This window comes from Podarcis tiliguerta (genome assembly GCF_965153285.1).
Source record: "Podarcis tiliguerta genome assembly, chromosome: 1".
Taxonomy (NCBI): domain Eukaryota; kingdom Metazoa; phylum Chordata; class Lepidosauria; order Squamata; family Lacertidae; genus Podarcis; species Podarcis tiliguerta.
The window spans coordinates 69,104,188-69,124,432 of NC_139534.1; the positions used below are offsets into that span (position 1 = coordinate 69,104,188).

A 20,245-nucleotide genomic window follows, 5' to 3' on the forward strand; every position below is an offset into this window, starting at 1 on the left:
GGTATTTTGAAGCATTACCAATAATTGCGAAAGATATTAATGACTGCTTGAACACAAGTTAAGCATCTGATCAGATAATATCTACCCAACAATTACTATGCCACAGTAAAATAATAATGCACTGATCTAATCACTCTGCCCACCCCCACCCCCAATCTCAACACAGGAAAAGATGAAATGTCTGGATTTTCTTCTGATTCACACATTCTTATGACTCACAGTGCCCTGCCCTGTGCACTGATATGCCTTGGTAGGGTTTCGTTATTGTTTTCGCTGGAAAATTACCAAGAACAACAGGAAAAAAGAACTGCACAGCTAAAGGAGGCTTAACACCACTAATTCCTGTTATCACTTCCTTCAGCTTTGCAGAGCATTGTGAAAAGCTGCCTTCTTTCCAGTGGGCAGCACACAATGAATTTTGCATTGGAGACAAATCATTTAATAAGGTAAGGATATTAAAGGTCATATAGATTCAAGTTCTAGGCCCACACACATCCATTATGCATGCCACACTGTCAGGCAAAGATCTGATGCCGCCTTCCCCTCTCGTTTCCTGTAACTTGAAATTCCCTTGGACGGAAAAGAGCATCCTTCTGCTGGGAAGGCGGATAGTCTTTTGAGTAGCTCTTGCCTGGTATTTGGCCTTATAATGGGGGGAAAGCACCATATTCTGAATGATGGTAAATTTTAAATGAGAGGTAGCTAGAGACCTTGGAGTGGTACAGACTTCAGGCTCTCAAACCATTTGGCATAGGTCCTTCATTTAAGATATCCATTTGCATGCCAATTGATGAACACTTGCCTTAATGGGCAACAAAATTAAGAAGATAATTGGCAGAAAGGGCTGTATGCATGTAAATATTGGCCCATGATCCCCCCCCCACTCCTTATGTGGAAAATGAAAATGATAATATTCAGCAGTGCCACGCCTTTGCCCTTTATTTTTTATAAGTTAAGTCTATCTTTCCTATATCACCAACCTTTGCTGAAGGGAGCTTTCCACTGGCAATGCACAAATGTAGAAATCTATGCCATGGCTTACAAATCCCCCCCCCCCATCCATTCATGCTATTTGTAACTAGAAATGTAACACTTCCCCTTTTAAACTAATAGGATTGTCTGGCAACTATAGAAGTGTAATATTGTTAAAACCTGAGATTCTGTCATAGAGGTGCTGTTAAGCTATTTTAATGGAATGCCCTCTTTCGGAGGAGGAAAAGTGAATTGTATTACAAATTGAAATGATGGTTCTTTTATTCCCCGTCCCCTTCATATAATGCCACAAAAGGAACTAAAGCACAGAATAGATCTTCTGTGGTTATTGCCTCCTTCTGGGGGACATAAATGTGGATTCACATTACATGACGACAGTCAATAGAAATAGGAGGGTAACAAAATTATTCAGACAATTAAAAGCAGCTTGCTCCTACTTCTTTATTAAATTGAATTTTCAGTGCTCAAGGAAGATGTAGGCCTCCTTTCTGACAGCAGCTGTTCAGTATGAAGGGAAAAACGGTATCTGCCTGAACAGGCTGAGAACTTAGCAGAACAAGTTGACATAATAACAAATCAATTCTTTTTCAAGGAAATGCACACAGGGCTTTTTCACAAGTCCAGCTAAAAATGCAATTTTTTGTGTGTCTAAAATAGCATTTTTTCAAGTGGGCTTTTCAATCACACTTGAAAAAATGTTACATGGTAGTCCCTAGATACTCACATATTTAATTGAAACTAGTTAATGGAACTGGATTATCTTATTTTTTAGAACAGGGTGTTTATTATCAACTACTGATAGGAATGGAGGCAAAATTTGATTTGGTGCACATCTAAAGCTGAATTGATCAAATCTGCACTTTCTGAAACAAATGCACAAACAGAGCTACCCTTTGAAATTCACACTTATCTGAATTTTGTGGTGCAGTTCTCCAACCAGTGTTTACAAAAATGCATTTTCTGTACAGCACTGTATTCTATTGTGGCTACTTAAAATGTAATGAATATCAGGATTGAAGCAGAAATTAGGTGTTTAGCAGATACATGAAGAATCAGATCCAGGAACATCAGAGCAGACAGAGAGGGTGGGGGGAGGATTCAGGGACAGCACTGAGCTCAAAATAAAGGTTCACAGGAGGCATTGAACAAGCAGAAACAAAGGACCAAAACAGACAGACAAAGAGTAAGAATTTGCTGGGAAGCTGTGTCAAGTTTGATGAAACCGCTAATCCAGCCAACCAGCATCTTCTTGCATTAGTTTTCAAGCATAGAGCAGAGGCTCAGAATACTGAGGGCAAAGTCCTGCTAGATCTTTGTCCAAACTATGTTTCATTCCAAATGAGCAGGCTGAGTATATCCAGTAAAATATATATGACAGCAGAGGCACTGTTCGGCAGAAAGTCATACAGCTGTAACTGTTGTTCCAATACTAGCACTTCTACTAGGTAAATAAATTTGCCAGTAAGTTAATTAAGAAAAGGGTGTGCAGAGCAAGCACTTGTTCATCCTTTGCATTTTATTTGTCTCCATCCTATGGAAAAGAGACAGTTTCTTCTTCCTTTTAGATTGAAAAACCTACATTTTTCAAAAGCGAGTGGATATTTTTGTTTCTGATAACCTATATGGCATGTTAAACATGATAGCAAATAAAGGTTTTTTTTTAAATGTGGTATTTAATTTTTTAAATGTATATTTTGAAAAATGGCAAGGTTTATCTAGCTTGTCTGTCCCTACATCCCTAGCAACAGTCCTGAATGGGAACTCAAGCAAAAATAATGTTTCTTTTCCCTCCCCCCCCCCCACATATTCATCACTCATTGTGTCCCCTCGCCTGTCAAGACTCAGCTAACAATAGAAGCAGTGGAGATAATCTCATTATGAGATAATTACCTGGACCAATAGGGGAACCTGTTTTCAATGGGAAAAGAATCAAAAGGGACATATTTCAACTCATGCTTGATTAATTGGTTCATTGATACATTATTGCAAAGACTAGATCGCATTTTGAACATTTGTGGTGCTAAATCTGCAGGGCCGCACAAAGGGTTTCTCTTGGATTGCCATGGCAGATGGTGGCAACTGCTCTGTCTTAAACCTATCACACCAGAGCAATACAGATTACAGCAGCAATTCCTCCACTATATTATATCATTATTCCTGCTTGCATGTGGTCTTTACAGATCACCACGTTTTGTTACATTATTGCCATCACATGGATAAATCTGCTTCTGAGCTGAAACTCAATTTCTCCTTTTTGTTGCAGCTGTACTGAAATGAGTTGAGGAAGGGAAAGGGTCAGTGTTGATCAGCAGCAAGGCAAGGCAGGGCTGTGTTTCCGTGTGTTCTTTCTCACTGAACTGATTGACAGACAACAACCTATATTAGTCTCAATAAAACCGTCATAAGCAGCCATCCCTCTCTACTGCATCTCCTTTTGCTTTATCCTACATTTACAGCACAGCTGCACCAGAATGTTGAAGAAAGCACATTTCCATTTTAAAAGGCCTTTAATTTTTTCCTGTGAATATTATCCTTTCCAGTCACCTGTAAGTGAATTGTAGACCGGCAATGTGTAACTTTAGCACTGATTTTAGGATAGCTGAACTACATGCTTGCAGAGGTTTGTGAGTAAAAGAAAGCTGAAACCCATTTGCTCAAATCAAACATGAAATAAGTATACATTAGAGGTGTGGGTGGGAATAGGGTTGCCATATTTTGAAGCAGACATACACAGGATTGCACAGTAGACTTGCTGCACATTTTACTCAGAATTAAAGCCCACTATGTTTAAAGGGCCTACACCATAGCTGTCAACTTTTCCCTTTTCCTGCGAGGAATCCTATTCGAAATAAGGGAATTTCCCTCTTTAAATAAAGGGAAACATTGACTGCTATGGTTGAAAGCCACTCATAAGGTCTCCCATATTTTCACCTGAAACACGTTTTAAAATACTGTATAACAATGTTCATTAGAATGTTTGGTGGGTTTTCTCCCTGTTCTCACAAAACTTAGATCTTGTGCTAAATTATAATTTAGATAATTCTTGTTACTGATCTAGAATTTGAGGGAAATTACCCATTAGATGTGCTAAATGAGTTCTTGCAGAGTCTATTATTGTATGGAGTGTTTATCAGTTGTCAGCTGAAGATCTCATTAAAGCAATTTCCAAGGACCACATTGCCTGGTTTGCGTTCTGAACCTATTAAGGTCTTAGGAGGGGAAATGCTGTCTCTTCAGTAATTCCTCTTACATAGCAAGCTCTTTTGAGTTATTTTCTATGCTCACAACAAGAGACAAGAAACTATTCTTTTTTTTTAATATGGACTTTCTTTGAACTTTGCACTGAAAACTAATCAGAACAATTATTGAAAGACCTTTAAATGTGATCTGAAGTCATTTAATGTTCATGTTTCCAGCAAAGTGGAACACTGTGCATGGGGTTATTATTGAGAAATTGCTTTTATCCTGTGAAAACTGGGCTCCCTTAAAACCATTCAAGGGCCTCAGTACACACTGTGTGGCAGTGTGCATTGATGCCTCGTCCCAGTGGAGACTGGTCCATTAGGGTGAATGTGGCACAGCCAGACCCTTACCAGGATGGATTATTACTTACAACCAGTTCAGAGGGTGGCACTGGCTTCCTCCCTCCCCTCCCCCTTAGTCATTATAGAATTCAGCAGGAAGAAGGGGCAAAGCTGGAAACAGTTAGCTTCACCTGTCATTGGCCACCTACTGCAGAGCCCCCTTCCTTCTGCGCTACCTGTCCACCACTGCAGCCTCCACTCCCCCATGCTGATCACAGGTTTAGCACTGTCATCTCCAACAATGCTGACCACTGGTGGTGGGGGTGGGTGTAGGGGAAGGGAGGAGAGGGGAGGCTAGGCCACTTCTGCCATGCAACAGCTTGAAGCAACTTGCATCAGGCAGCATCATTGTCTTGTGGGAATTAGTTGAAGGTACTGGTAAAAATGGGTAACTTTGGGCTGATTGAACAGGGAGCCGGTGTGATGCCACTAGCCAGTGTGGTGTAGTGGTTAGGATGCTGGACTAAGACTTGGGAGATTTAAATCCCTACTCAGTCATAGATAGGTTTTCAGCAGATAGATATTTGCTCTGAGCAGATTTCCCCAGAGAAAGTTCCAGGGCAAACAGAAAACCACTTGGACCCTTGCTTTCTATGCACGGGACAATCGGAAGCATAGGAGCCAACTCCTAGTGGCCGAGGTCCCTCCCCCCCATAAAATATTTGAGGGGTTCCCCACCCCCAGTTGATAGGCAATGCCATTCCAATGTGAATGCACTGCATCATCTGATCGATTATGTGGGAAGGGACTTACCTGCCCCCCAATATTTTATTTAATTTGGCACCCGTCATTGGAAGTGTGGATGAGACCTGATACTGATACGATTGTTCATTATGGTGCCACATTTGGTATCCCAGAAACAAGAAAGCTGCAGTAAACGTTTCATAATATAAGGTAACGGTGAGTAAACTTCCCATACTTGATTTGGGATAGACTTGTGTAAACTGAGCTGATTTGGTTTCAGTTTAGATCAGGCCAGAATTTTAAGCTCATTTAAAGCTGGGGCCTATTTTGAGTTCTCCATCTTTTTATGTTGTCATTGATATCAGGGGAAACAATATGGTCTGGAAAACTTTTGAGTCCCCATGACGCCCCTGCGTCCCCTCTCTTTTACTCCAAAAGATACTTAGGACACAGCGACATTGGCAAAGAAAAAACGCTTTATATGCGTTGTTTAATGCATTCTAATACTGCGACACCAGAGGGCAATGTGGAGTTCTGTTTTTGCTTACCTGATTTCTAATACAAAGTTTGCAATGCGTTTAACTGAAATGCTTCTTTGATGTGTCTAGATCCAGACTTAGTTATAGCTATAAGCAGTGGCGTAGCGTGGGGGGTGCAGGGGGGGCCGGCCGCACCGGGCGCAACATCGGGGGGGGGGTGCTCACACTCGCAGCTCTCTGCCCGAGTGCTAAAATCCACGGGTTAGGGGGCGCAAATTACTTGCCTTGCCCTGGGTGCTGACAACCCACGCTATGCCACTGGCTATAAGAGGAGATGCTGCTATGGCCTTGTTAAGGTCTCTGATATATTTCAGTATGAAACAAAAAGGGAATGGCTGTGATAGTGGAAGTAAGTGTAGTGGTGAGGTCATGGCAATTACAAGCTGAGTCTCAATTTAGAGAGGTTTGGGCTTAGCTCATAATTAGTCCAGAAGTGCCACTCTGGGGAAGTTCATGCACCATACTTCTTGAGTACATCCTATGATTAGTAGAAAGACAGGAAATAAGTAAGGGGGAAAATTGTATCTACTTTTCAACTCCCTTGAAAGTGTTTGGGGGCAAAAAGCTGTAAAGCTTGAAACATAGCAGACATTTTGGTAAGAGAGAGAGATATTTTGGATATATTTCTCTTCTGTTAATCACACATTTTACCAACCCCATGCCAAATCAGAATTTTAATTATGACTCTGCCACTATGGACCTGTTGGACCTATTTTGTTCTCTTCAAAATTGTGAGGTTTTGTGAATGCTTTTCTTTTTACATTTTTGTTCATATTGATTGTGCCCAGTTCCAAGTTTTCAAAGGTTTAAGTATATGAAACCATTGTTTGCTTAACTACTGCTTCTAATAGCACATTTAAAATGGCACTATGGGGAGCAAAAGAAACTATAGATTTAATAAAGGAAGGGCATCAATTATGTTAAGAGTTACTAGCTCAGATGCTGGAGGTGGGTAACTCACTGGGTAATAGCTACTTAACAAACTGAAAATAAATATTCTACAATATTCCTTGCATTCTTAAACAATTGATTGGTTTTCCCCCCCTTTGTATTCTTGGAGACTGATTTTGTTCCTTGAAATATTTCCTGCTATCATAAATCCATGTTTATTTCTTTATACAGTGACTTTTGTGTATAAATTGAATAAGCAAACTATTTTATCCCTGGTTTCAAGGAGGAGGTTGAGCTGTGGTTTCTAACCTTCCTATTAATGGAACCTACTGCTTATTGTTACCTTTGCTTGAGAGCCACATTTTAGTCCTACACCAAAGCCTTAAGCCTGACTCCCCTTTCTCATTGTGTCATATTGTCTCCAGCACACAATGCTGGTAGCGTGATAGCCTGCACATTCATGCTCCCAACCCACGGTTTGGTAGCCAGTGAAAGAGTGGATTGTGCTTTTCTTTTGCATTGAGAAACAAATGGGAGAAATTACATAGCTATCCTACAAGGCAAATTGCTCAGTGTGATAATCCAGTGGCTTCTGTTTCTTCAATAGTCTGAGAAGAGAAAAGGCACAGTCTAAATATTTAACAGCAAAGGCCTGGAGGGTGGTTCACCAGATTCAAAATATATGCATCATACCTAAATAGTTTGAATGTAGTTGGGTTGAGTGTGTACATTCAACAGACCGCATAGTTGTGTTCCCCTTGTGCTCAGATTCCAGTGTATAAACTCATACACATATTTTACTACAGTAATACATGGTTGACTATGGCATAATAAAATGTGGACTCCCAGAGTAATAGTAATTTGACTGGTTAACGATGTACACAGGGCTGGAGCCCTGTCATTATTCAATAGCAATTGTGTGAATATTTTTTAAAGTAAATAGCTGCTGCAAATTAATGCCATGACGTGGCAGAGGCAGGGGTTCCTTTATTTCTGCTATGGTCTCCGTCCGGATTGCCTCTCTGCCCTGCATATGCTATTTGCACCAAAGTTAGACGTTACCATTGGCATCACTGGGAGCTTTCTTTCAAATGTGAAAGCAGCAGAAGGGTCGCTAATCTAAGTTGGGACCACATGGGAAACAAAGGATCAAAGCTCCAATGGTTCCATTACAGACTGGCTCATTTCAACAAACCACAGTTAAACCCACAATTAGCTAAACTGTGGTTAATTGAAAATGGAAGCAAAAGCTTCCAATCTAAGAGGAGAAGAAAACAACCAGTGACAAATTGACAAAGTGTAAAGATCTTCATGTCAGTCCTTTGGCTTTTCAGATTTGGTGAGTTAGCTTTTGCATTATCACTATTTTCCCATTTTTGTCAGATCATTGTTAATAGCTAGTCCAAGCTTACAAGACCAAGCAGTAGAGGGCATGCAGTGATCACTATCAGTGATCACCGAAACTATGTAAGAATGTCCAAAGTTTGCAAACAGTGGGTAGAGGTGAAAAGTCACCTGGGGAAGCAAGATAGGAAATAGCTTTTAAAAAGAAAAAGAAAAAAGGCTGAGCTAAAGCCCTGTGAGAGATCAATTGTCCAGGTAACTGAGAGTTGAGTGATTGCCTCAGAAAGCCTGATAAGCTTTTGCTGTCTGACTCAAACCAAGGCACCTGAAATCTTCCCGTCAGCAGTTTTTCTGGCTAAAATGCCGGTGACTCCACACCATTTACTGTTGTTGACATTCAGGTCTTCTTCCTTTACCTAGGAAATAGTGGCATGTTGAATAGGCTCTGGAAAAGGCTGATTACTTTGGAGGTAAGAATCTCAGTCTCTCCATCTTGGGAAATTGCTTCCAATGAAGACCCAAGGGTAGTTAAACCATCTCACGTGTATCATGGGTGGCAAGGGACAACAAGGCAGCATGAAGTAGGTCACATACACCAGAAACCTTTGGGGATGTCTGCTTGGAGCACCTATGAATAGAAATGATCTCCTCTTGCATTCATCTCAGACAGATATAGCTATAGAGAAAATATTGTTATGTGTTCTTGTTTGGGATAGGATTTCAGGTTTACGCGTTCCATGTTCTTCCAAGTTTCAAAGACTACTGTGCTTTTGCACTCTTAAGCTGGCTCCTGAGCATGCTTACCCAGAGGTAAAACCCACAGACTGCAATGGATCTTTTTACCAATGAGATTGCCGTTCTGTAAGTGGATAAACTTTTGGCATCTTCCAATTCCCTAGCACGATATATAAAATGTCCAATAAAGCAAGGAAAGGCCCACTAAACATGCACATGTGTCTGGGAGTGTTCTTTGGAGCTACAGGAGCAATTATGTCTGCAATATACCAAACACAGACTCAAAGAACCATCCAACAGTGGAGCTGACTCCCTCAGAAGGTGATGCTCTCCTTCATTGAAGGTTTTTAAGCAGCAGTTAGATGACTCCCATTTGCTACGGCTACTCAACCAAATGCTATTTCATTTTTTTCCTCAATCAGTTCAAAGACAAACAGCCCTGTTTCACATAACAAAAAGTCCATTTTCAGATTGCGTTTTAAATTTTTCACCCAGTCTGTGGGAACCTACATTTCCAAAGGAAAAAAAAAGTATGATTACTATATCATGCCCTGACTGCAAAACTCAGAGAATGATAAGCTTACTTAAAATGTAATAGATTGCTTGCACTATAATTACATATTCTTGTAGGGCTTCTCACTTTGCCCAGGGAAAGCTTGTCGTTATCTCCTTTCTGAACAGTCCGAAGATGAAGCAAGGCCATTTTTTTTAATTGCTCCCTCACTATTAATAGCGTGTGTATTATATCTGGCATATCTAATGCTAATTAACATCTTGGTTATAGCATTAATTCTCACATGGCCGGGTTATGTGCTCAATAGGATGAAAGTAATTCCAGGGGAGCTGATTTAGATTTGCATCAGTGATACTTGAACAGTCAACTTCCTATTATCACTGAATATACAGCCAACCACTGCAGTAGTTATTCTAAGCCGTGTTTATAATTATGGAGGACATAAGAGAGGGTAATATAACTTCTGGTGTGCTACAAATAGCTCAGGACCAATGGTGCTGTTGCACGCCACCCCAGTCTCTGAGCGGTGTGAAATTCCAAGGGCTCCAAGAGCCTGGGCACAGTTCATGTTTCCTTTGGAATCAGGTACAGCAGAGACTGTTGAGTCTTTATGATATATGGTTTATTTACACACATATACTACCTGAACCTACGTATGATTAACACCCCGAGAGGGCCTTGCTTCCCCCATAGTTGCAACCTTGAATTCAAGCAGAAACCAAACATCTCTCTCGCTCTCTCTGGCTTCCGCCTGCTTCTTCTGCAACTTCTAGTTTAACACACACACAAACACAACTCTCAACTCTGGCCTTTTGTCTTTCTAACTACCAGTGAGTTGGGGGATGGGGCCCACTCATTTACCATGTCACACAGATCCACTTACTTTGTTCCCCTTAATGGCCTATCACCTCACCAGGAAACTAGCTTGGCTATTCTAGGAATTAGGAGACCCCAAGCATTAGAAGTGTCTCAGCATATAGCCTAAAACATCCCCAACCCCGCCCCCCCATAACTGTATTACCCATAATGGGTAATTTCAATCACTCACACAGACAAGTTAGCTCTTTGTTGTGACTGTTCCAGTCTTCTTGTGGATCAGCAATTGGTTAAGTAGCAAGAAGAGAGTGGGAATAACTGGACAGTTCTCAGGAGCAACCTCCAAACAGAGTACTGTAGTCAAATCTGGAAGTCACCAGCACATGGATAACAGTGGTTATGCTGTCCCAGTTCAGAAACAGCAGTACCTGTCTTACCACTTGACGCTGGTAGAAGATACTCCAGTCCTACCCATGAATGAGAGAAACGGATCCAATAATACTCCCAGATTATGAACCTGCTTCTTCAGGCAGAGCATGACCCTTCTCGAAGCAGCAACAATGAAACAGAAAAGTTTTCTGTTGCATAGTAAATGCCCCTTGCTATTCCATGGAGCTTATGTTACCCACAAGACCAGGCTATAAATGTTCTCGAAATATGCCCATCAACAGAAAAGTTCACACCTTCCATAACCCCACATACATCTTTAATTCAAGTAGGGTATTTTCAAGGCATATAAATGTTTATGAGAGCAATGTACTGTTTCTGGAAATAAAGTTATTCAGAGACTTCTGTGTACTAAGCAAGCAGGTACTACCATGTCTGACCCAGCCTTGCACTCATGATTAGAATAATAAAATGTTCACAGTACATTTTCACATGAAGTTGTAAAAGAAATGGAAGTTGAAGAAATGGAAGAAACAGGCAAGGAAGTGGAATCACCCACACTCAGCCTCCATGTGTTCTTTATAATGTCTAAAAAAGACTGTGTGCACATTTGTACATGAAAAGGGAAATCTGCTTGTGAATGGCACATGACAGCCTCGTGAGCTGAAAGCATGTGCAATGGTTTTGCAAAGTTGTGATGACTAGAATGTATGCAGGGTCCCCCCACCCCCCTTGTATGGAGAAGGTACATGCACAGGACCAAAAAAAAAGGGGGAGACAGACAGCTGCACAAGTGAATTCTGACATGGTTGTAAGATATTCAGTGTATCAAGAGAAATTTCTTCCTGTTCTTCCAATTCAATCCCTGGCATCTACAGGTAGGGCTGGGAAGGATTCCTGCCTGAAACTCAAGAGAGCTACTGCCAGTCGGTGTGGGTAATATGGAGCAGAATGGGCCAATGATCTTCCTATGCTCTTATGTTTCACCTCACCTAAGCAGATAGAGAGCCTGTGAACAGAGCTTGTTACCCTGCTCTGTCAACTGCTGGCTAGATGTCAGTGTTGTATTTCTAAATTGCATCAGGACTTTTACCTGTGGAGAAGCTCTTCAGAAATGTAATAAGCCTAAAGCTCCTTCTTTAGTAAATGTTCACTAACTCTAAGCTCTAATGAAGAACTGTTCCACCCTTAATCCTATGACTCTTTTCTAACCCTGGGATCATGTCTGGTTCCATGAGTTGTGTCAACTCTGGGTTCTCCTTTAATGTTTTCTTTCAGACACAGAAATGTGTAATAGTCAATTTCTCTAATGGTTCCACTATTTCAGTAGGAGGTCAGAAAGGTTCCTATTAGAGTCAGGTCAGCATTTCCAGTATATATGAAAAAGTATCTCGGGCATAACATCTATTGCAGGCAGAAAGAAAGCCTGGACAACAAGCTGATAAACACAGGGTTCAGATCCTCCGCCAACATTTCTTGCTCCATTTGCTTCAGCACCATCACACAACTGAATCAGGATGTGACTCTCTCTATTTAAAGCCATTTAGCTGCTGCTGCTTTTTGTTCATCTGCAATGGAAACAGATGCTCAGATTTGACACTTGATTGAGAAGGCTCCTTTGCCCATCAGGAAAGCAGGATGTCTGCCCCATTGTTAAGGGAGAAAATGCTAATGGGGGCTTGTTTTAGAACAAATGAGCTGCACTGTACTATCTCAGGTGCTGAATCCAGGGTTATTGATAAGATGTGTCATATGTCCTTCCCAAAAGCAGGCACAAATGTGCCACTTCTAACTGGCTGCTTGTTTTGTTCTCTTATTCCTTCATGGAGGTGATCAACATATGGTACCATATCAGCTCCAGCTGGGAACTGCCTGGATTTTATTGTTTTCTGATGCAGTCTGAACATTCCTTTGATGCTTTAGTGAGTGTGAGGAACCAAAAGAGAAAGAAGGAGGGAGGGAGGGAGGGAGAAAAAGATTACTGAGACATTTTCTGCAGGGAACAAAAAGTACAAAGGGGGACTTTAAGCAATAGTCAACATGAGACTTGTATTCCAGGAAAAGAAAGGGGTTCAGGAGAAGTTTGAAAAGCCTCTTAAACTGTGAAGTGTAGCATGTATGAGGAAGGCTACACTTGTGCTTTGTTGACATGAACAGGAAGGATTTTTAAATTGATGGCACTGCCCATCCCTGAGGCGCTGGGACCAGCCATGGGGACTCAGCCCCAGCCAGTTCAGGCTTTAGCCGTGTGGGCCACCACTGTTGCCGACTTACATGGCCCTCAGCGCACTGCCAACTCTCGACCCTGGTCTCAGGTGCATTAATTATCTATTTGCTCTTTATAAGAGGAGACAAGCTCAGTTCAACAGCTTGGGGCCTGTTACTTTGGTGACCTGCTTCTCCCACACATTTTAAACTGATCTCCAGCAGATTTACTTGTAATGCGATTGGTTTAATAACCATTCCCTCTTCCCAGAAAACTCTGGGAAATGTAGCTTTCTAAGGGGAACAGGGGTTTCCTAACAACCCTCAGTCCCCTTTACAGAGTAAAGTTCCCAGGATCCTTCAGGGGAACCATGAGCAACGTGAGGACCACAACTACAGTGTTGCTGTAATGAGCAAATCCAGGAGAAAACAAGATAATTGGTATTGACTGATATCTCCAGCAGCTGGCATATAAAGTATATTTCTTTGAGAACTGCCCCTTAAAATTCATGCCTCTCTTAAGTTCTCATCCTGCCACAGTTCCCAGAATAAGCAAACAAAGGCTGTAAGAAGGAATCTGTCACAGAATGACATGATGGGCTTCTGACAGCTGTGTTTGAACACCATCCTTCTGGAATGAGAAACAGTGCATTAAAAATAGCCTTTATACAGTATACCAATCATTGCCATACAGGCTCCCTTTTAGTCACAAAGAAACTATTAGGCATTATGATGAACCATGTAAGCTCATTTACTGGTGGAAAATGCATTCTTATTATTAAAGGGGTTTTTTGAAGATTCAGGACAAACAAAGCAGCATACTTCTTGACACACTACAGAATTTATCTATCAAATTTGCTCCCACAAGAGGCAGTGATGACCAACTGGATGTCTTCAAAAGGTGATTAGACAATTTCATGGTGGAGAAGGCTATCAGTGACTACAAAACACAATGACTGCATTCTACCTCCCCTGTGAGAGGCAGTTATGCCTTTGCTTACCAGATGATGGGGATAGGAAGGTGGGGAGAGTGCTGCTGTGCTCAAGTCTTGCTTGTGGGCTTCCCATTGATATTTGGTTGGCCACTGTGAGAAGAGGATGTAGGCCTTTGCCCTGGTCTTCTTAAAAAATAATTCATTTAGTCACATTATGTTAATTAAAGTACCATTTTAAAGATTTCTAGTGTTAGGGGATTCCCACATCCATTTGCCTGCAAGCAATCTCTGCAGGAGTACCCATTCAAGTGGTAGAGAACTTGGGGGAGCTTTTTAGTTAACCTACAGCATTCACTTGGGACACAGCTGTTGGACCTCACAGCTGCCTTTGCATGAACTGACAGGGTTCCCATAAACACAAGGCACATTTTCCCACTGTCACATATTTTAATAGTGATGGGCAAGCACTCATTCAGAAGGTGGTCCATCATGACTGATCTGCTCAGTAAGGACTCTTTGATAATCTTCTTACTGAATGTAGTGGAGTGGCTAATAACTTGGCTGAATCTGGTGCAGAATGCTACAGCCCAAGTGATGAATGGTGCCCCTTTCTGGGCATATTCCACACATGTGCTAAGGGATCTGTACTGGCTGCCCATGAACCAGTTTTACGGTCTTGCTACTTACATATAAATCCCTAAACAATTCTGGACCTGGTTACCTGAAAGATTGACTTGACCTCTATCGCTTGGTAAGCACATTACGATCAACAAATGGAACTGGGTTAATCTTCTCATGGCCTAATACTTAGCAGCATGTGGTGACACAGAGGCTGGCCTTTTCACTGGTGGAACGGATGTTATGGAATGCACTCCCTGCTGAAAGAGAAGCAAACTTTATCTGTACTGGCATTCTATTGGCTTTTGAAGGTGCACCTGCTTACAATGGCATTCCCTAATCTCTCACCCTGAGTCTCCTGCTTTAATTATTGTGTTCTTTTAATGGGATTGTTTTTATTGCATTTTATAACTGGATGTTTATATTTTAATGCTTGTGTAAGTGGTTTTTATATATGCAAACTGCTTAGAAGCCTATTTTGACATTTAGTAGTATATACATTAATTAATTATAATCAGCAACAGCAGGAGGCAGTTGGACTAAATGACCTTTGAGATCCCTTCCAACTCAATGACTCCAACCCTAGTATTTTGCAGAATGGAGATTGGGCGGCGGGGGGGGGGGGGTGAATCAAATAACAACGGGCAGCGGTATAAAAGCTGCATAGAGAATGGCAAATGGATTTGAAAAGTGGTTAATGCTGATATTTATTAGCTGTTCCAAGCAGTATTGCTTATGAAGTCATCCCCCTGCAAGGCCAAATGTAAAATGTCTTTACAAATTTAAGTGCTCAATGTGTGTATTGGCAGAATGAGGGGGGGGGGGAGTATTTAAAAACAGAAACAAAAAGAAAACCAGCTAAGTCTATCCATCTGCCAGTAGAATATATTGTATTGCCAATGAGGTCCTCCTGCAAATCAATGAGTTAATTATTTCAAAAAATATGCCCTTAAAGACAAAGAAAGGAAAGGTGCAAAGCAGAAGTTGCTACTAGCAACATTGAAGTAATGCCTGTAAACACCACTCTGCCTTTGTGTATCCATCAAGATGTCGGCTGAAGTCAAGGGAGCCAAGGCGGGTACACATCACATTTGAATGGCCCCTGCCTGCCCGGTAAATTGACACAATCTTTCGTAGGCTTTTGAAATTCCACTTTTAATTTCATGGGGTATACTCCCCGCCCCCACTGCCCAATGGAATCGATTTTAGTCATCTCCACTGAATGAAATCTCGTTTTCAGCCTGATTTCATTTTTGTCTCCTTAGAGTAGATCTGGATAGGATGAAAGGGAGCACAACTCAGAGAGAGGCTAGGAAAAATGCTAAGCCTGAAAGGCATTATTGTCATATTCTATGCCTTGTGTATAAAATACAAATTGCATGTGTCATTGGCATCAAATGTGCACACATGTTATATTTATTGCTATTTTTACCACTAGTTATTACCAGCAGCATCCTGTAGCATCAAAAACTACACTGAAATTGGCAATACATTTGTAACATGCAATAAAATGTTAACATAGAATTACAACTTGAAAACTGGGACCAAAATGGCATCCAATGGCTTTTCAAAAATAAATAAAGGTCCACTAGCATTCCAAAAATCTTGACAAATTGAATCTGGTAGGCCTTCCTGGGTAAGTAATTCCATTGGGGGAGGGGGACGAGGAAAAGAGGAAAAGGCAAGAAGGAAAGAAGGAAAGAAGGAAAGAAGGAAAGAAGGAAGGAAGGGGAAGAAGGAGGACTGCAGAGGCCTTTGTCCTTCCATTAGCAAGGGCAGGGGTCTGCAACCTGCAGCTCCGGAGCCGCATGTGGCTCTTTTACACCTTTGCCGCGGCTCCGGGGCAGATACTAACGAGGGGAGGAGGCGCACTGTGCGCCCCGACACTCCCCACTGTGGCGGGCGCTGTACTGGCTGTGACGTCGCATGGGGGCGGTGTGTGTGTTAGTCACGCACCGTCCCGATGTCACCTTCCCGCCCGTCCGCTACATTGTAAGGGACATGTACGCTGGTCACTGCATTGAAAGGGGGCATGTACGCTGGTCACTGTTTTGAAGGGGAGTGAAGAACACACACACACAAAAAGGTAACTTGTTAATTTAACGTTTATTTCTATGAGGAGAAGTAATTCTGAGGGGTCAAACAAAGAAATAATAAAAAAGTGACAAAAAAGTTATTTTTATAATGACGAGTTTTGCAGCTCCCAGTTTTTTTTCCTTCGGAAACGAGTCCAAGTGGTTCTTTTTGTCTTAAAGGTTGCAGACCCCTGAGCAAGGGCTTCAACTGAACCAACTGAACAACTCTTCCATGTAGAGAAGGGCTCCCCTGGATCTGAACCTTGTTCACAGTAAAGACCAGCCTAAATGCAGTGGCGGCACTGTTGAGAATAAGGCCTCTCCTGGTGATCTCTGTGTATGGGGGACTACTGTGAAAAGAGAGACTCTTGGGCCAAGAACTTTCCCTGATACATCACATGTTGTTTTTAGAAATGACCGGCTGAATTCTGCATAATTGCAGAGCAGAAGGTCATGGCAGCCTCTGAGCATATGCAGAGCACAGGGAGAAGGAAATGGGGTAAAGAGAGAGGATGAGGGGATTGACAGTTTCTTTGAATGGATACATTTGAACTGAACTTCCAATCCAGTGCTGCTGCTGCTCTTCAGGGTAGACCCACTGAAGTCAATGGACATGGCCAGCGTAGGTTTATTCATCTCAGTGGGTCTACTGTTGAGTTGGCCTTAAGTTGAGTTCAACCCATAGGTTTTTTGAAAAAATATTTAAATAATATTAGTATTAATAGTAAATGTAATAGATTTGTCTCTTCCCTGGTTTTACTGGTTGGTTGGGGGGGGGGTTCAGGTTGTTCCTAAAGACTTTTCTTTGAGCTTATGCAGAATTTATAGCAAAGGCCAGGGGTTTTCACTGAGGTGCCTTGAATGATGGTCTAGTTTTTACCTACAGGAGAGCCACAGAAAAAACGTAGTTGGCCAAGGGAGCCATGGACTGGAAAAGATTGAGAACCTCTGACATGCACAAACCATGGGAAAGAAGAGCTCACCCATACTGGCAGGTTTTGTGTGTGCTGTTTGACAATCTACAAACAAGTTTACTTGGTCTTAATAAATACCAATGATACGTTTGGTATAATGCTCCAGAAAGTAATCTGAATTCTTTAACCATATACCTACTTTCTCTGAGGAAAGAAGACATTCAAGTTAATCTAAGAGAAAAAAATCTTTCCTATTCCCTACTCAGATGTCAAAAAGCCCCATATACAACAGTTCTCATAAATGTATTAAGTTCAGTTTTAAAACTAATGAAGTGTTGTGTTCTCATGGTGGTGTTTTGACTTTTGAAGAAAGACTTTAAGAGTCTTAGTTAGGTGCAAATAAATGCATTTTTTTTTTAAACTGATTCAGAAGAATACCAAAAAAGCTACTGCGAGGCAGTGTGGAAATCTCTTGTAGGAAGCATTTCACAAAGTCTTGATGGTCTTATTAAAGGCATTCACAGTAGAATTTCTTTACTGCTTTTGCACTGCACAGAGAAGCTAATTAGACTTCAAAAAGAGTGGCACAATTTAAAATAGCTCTGAAATGGTGTCAGAAATATGCTAATCCTTTGTGCACGCATACATATACCACCACCAGTGTTGCCAGTTTTCGCATCTTGTTGATAAAGTGTTGATACTCAACATCTGAAGAGTGTGGGATAGCTCCTAAGTACTATCTCACTTCTGGCAATAAGATCAAAACAAACAAAACAGATCAAAATAGCACAGACACCTTTCCCCTTTAAATCTAAAACGAACAGCCAACTTTTCTGATTATTTTTGAGGTGTAACAATCACCTGTGGGTACAATTGCTAGGAGATGCTTGTGGTTTTAACTTTCACAAAACCCAGTTCACTATTGCTATTTCACACTGGGAGAGGAAATCTCCTTGAGGTGACTGTCCCATCCAGAAATGATGACACTGACATATTTTAACTATCTCTGAAACGATTAGCTCAAGGAAAGCTCTTCTAAGACAATGGGATCTGTTTACCAGATACCAGAATTGGACTGTGGCATCTGAAAATGTTGAACATGAGGTACTGGCTTTGATTCATTCACCTACCAACTTGTGTGTGCATACACACATATACACAAGTGCCCAAACATGGATCTAGACTATTTGAAAATATGACCAATGTAAGAATGCATTGGTGTGATTAATAATTATTCATAACATGAGAGTTAGTAAGAAAAAACTTCAGAATCGCTGTACAGTTTGACAATAAACGTTAGCTTGTCCATTTCAAAGAATATAGTTCTTTACAAGCTTGTAGAACTTAGCTTAGTGGTAGAACATCTGCTTTCCATGCAGGTCTTGAGTTTAATCCTCAGCATCTCCAGGTAGGGTTAGCAATGTCCCCAGTTTAAAACCTTGAGAGCTCCGGCCAGTCAGGGGAGACAGTGGTGATAAAGATGGACCAATGATCTGACCCAGTGCGAGGCAGCTTCCTGTTTTCCTATGCTTGGTGGTAGATCTTGTGACATCCCGCCTGCCCTCCCAAACAGGGGACTACCTATTTTAGGGTCGCCCACCAGGAGCTTGATTAAACTCCTGGTTTTTATTCCTAAATACATAGTAGTTCATCTGTCAGGGAATGGTCTGAAGACGAGGACTGGAGAATGCATTCTATGGCAGACCACCTTCTCTCCGATGGAGAGCTGGAAGGGGAAGAATTGCCACCCTTGTCCACAGCATGTTCAGAAGCAGAGAGAGAGGCAGAAGCTGAACAGCTATGGGGGGACTTACCCAGTTACGAGATAATGATGACAGAACCAGAAGGGAGGGGGCAGCTAGTTGAGACGTCTCTTGAGAGCATGGGGGACCCCTCCTCCTCTCAGACTTGGAGATCCAAACGTATCAGAGAGCAAAGGACTCAGAGGGAGGGAGAAATGAATGGAATGGTGATTAGACTAGCCAACTGCCCTCCTTGCAGAGAGCTGTGTATTTGTGCTCGCAACATGACGCTGTAATAAAAGGACTATAAATCTATCAACTGCTCATTCATTCTTATGTGTGAAGTTACCGAAGGGAGGGGAGGACTCTCCACGCCTGTCATCATCACACATGGCTGGTGAGTCATGTATAGTTTTACATGTTAGAACCTGTGCAGGCCTGTTTCCAAGATTTCATACTGCAGACACCACAAAACACCACAGAAAATGGGAAGCTAAGCCTGGTGCTTTAACAGATTTGCCTTATGATCACCAATGATGTTGTGCAATGTCACAAAGTATGCTTGCATGCTTACACCATATCCACCATGCACCCACACTTTCCATTGGTCTTTCGGGCCCAAATCCAGACGTGGGAGATGGAATGCCCAGGAAAGCCAAAGACGCCCCACATTGTCAAGGCATGAATTGGTGTCTTATTTGACTCCTCAACCAGACATGGCCCATGGACGATATGGAATACACTTGCTTTGACATGCCACTTCCCCCAGTGTTTCAGTGTGGAGCAATCTGGATGGTTGTGCTCCTGCAATTGAGTATCAGCTAACTCAAACAAAGGAAAGTTATCAACCTAAGAAGGCAGAAGAAATCGATCTGAATTATGGGCTTGGGCCCCTTGGAGGAACAGTAGCAAGCTCCAAGGTCCCATCCCTCATCCATCCACACATTCTCCAATACTGTGAAAATAAACTATTTTATTCCTTTCTTCTTGCTTTCTTGCTTTCCATATCTGTCTCTTGGAGACTCCCCCCTCCATTCAACTTTATATCAAATCCCATTGGCTGTAGATAATATACATTTTGTACACTCCACCAATATGTATTTTCATGAGGCATCTCATTTTTAGAAATCACAGTTCAAAGAGTTAACCTGTAAATTCCAAAGTTCAGAGAAAAGTTTTCAGAAGTTGACTCATGTATTAGACAGGGACACAAAGTCTTATCAAAGTACAAGCTGAAATGGTTATAATTTAAAAAAAAAAATAGTACAG

The 20,245-nt window shown here is 41.6% G+C and overlaps 1 protein-coding gene and 1 long non-coding RNA gene across 5 annotated transcripts in view; one reads left to right on the top strand and one right to left on the bottom strand.

Annotated features, from left to right (window-relative positions):
* The window catches only part of LOC310670099, an 87,933-nt gene that overhangs the window by 23,256 nt on the left and 44,432 nt on the right, over positions 1 to 20,245 (top strand). The window contains exon 2 of the long non-coding RNA XR_014507523.1: positions 15,201 to 15,358. This is a non-coding gene — a long non-coding RNA (uncharacterized lncRNA). The remainder of the gene's footprint in view (positions 1 to 15,200; positions 15,359 to 20,245) is intronic.
* Positions 11,882 to 20,245, bottom strand: part of LOC310670082 (uncharacterized protein) — a 75,564-nt gene continuing 67,200 nt past the window's right edge. For all 4 annotated transcript variants that reach the window (XR_014507517.1, XM_083424646.1, XM_083424644.1 and 1 more), the window contains one exon: positions 11,882 to 12,404. Coding sequence is in view for 3 of the 4 variants with exons in the window: in XM_083424646.1 (XP_083280772.1) it covers positions 12,236 to 12,404 (169 nt within the window). In the remaining variant the exon portion in view is untranslated. The remainder of the gene's footprint in view (positions 12,405 to 20,245) is intronic.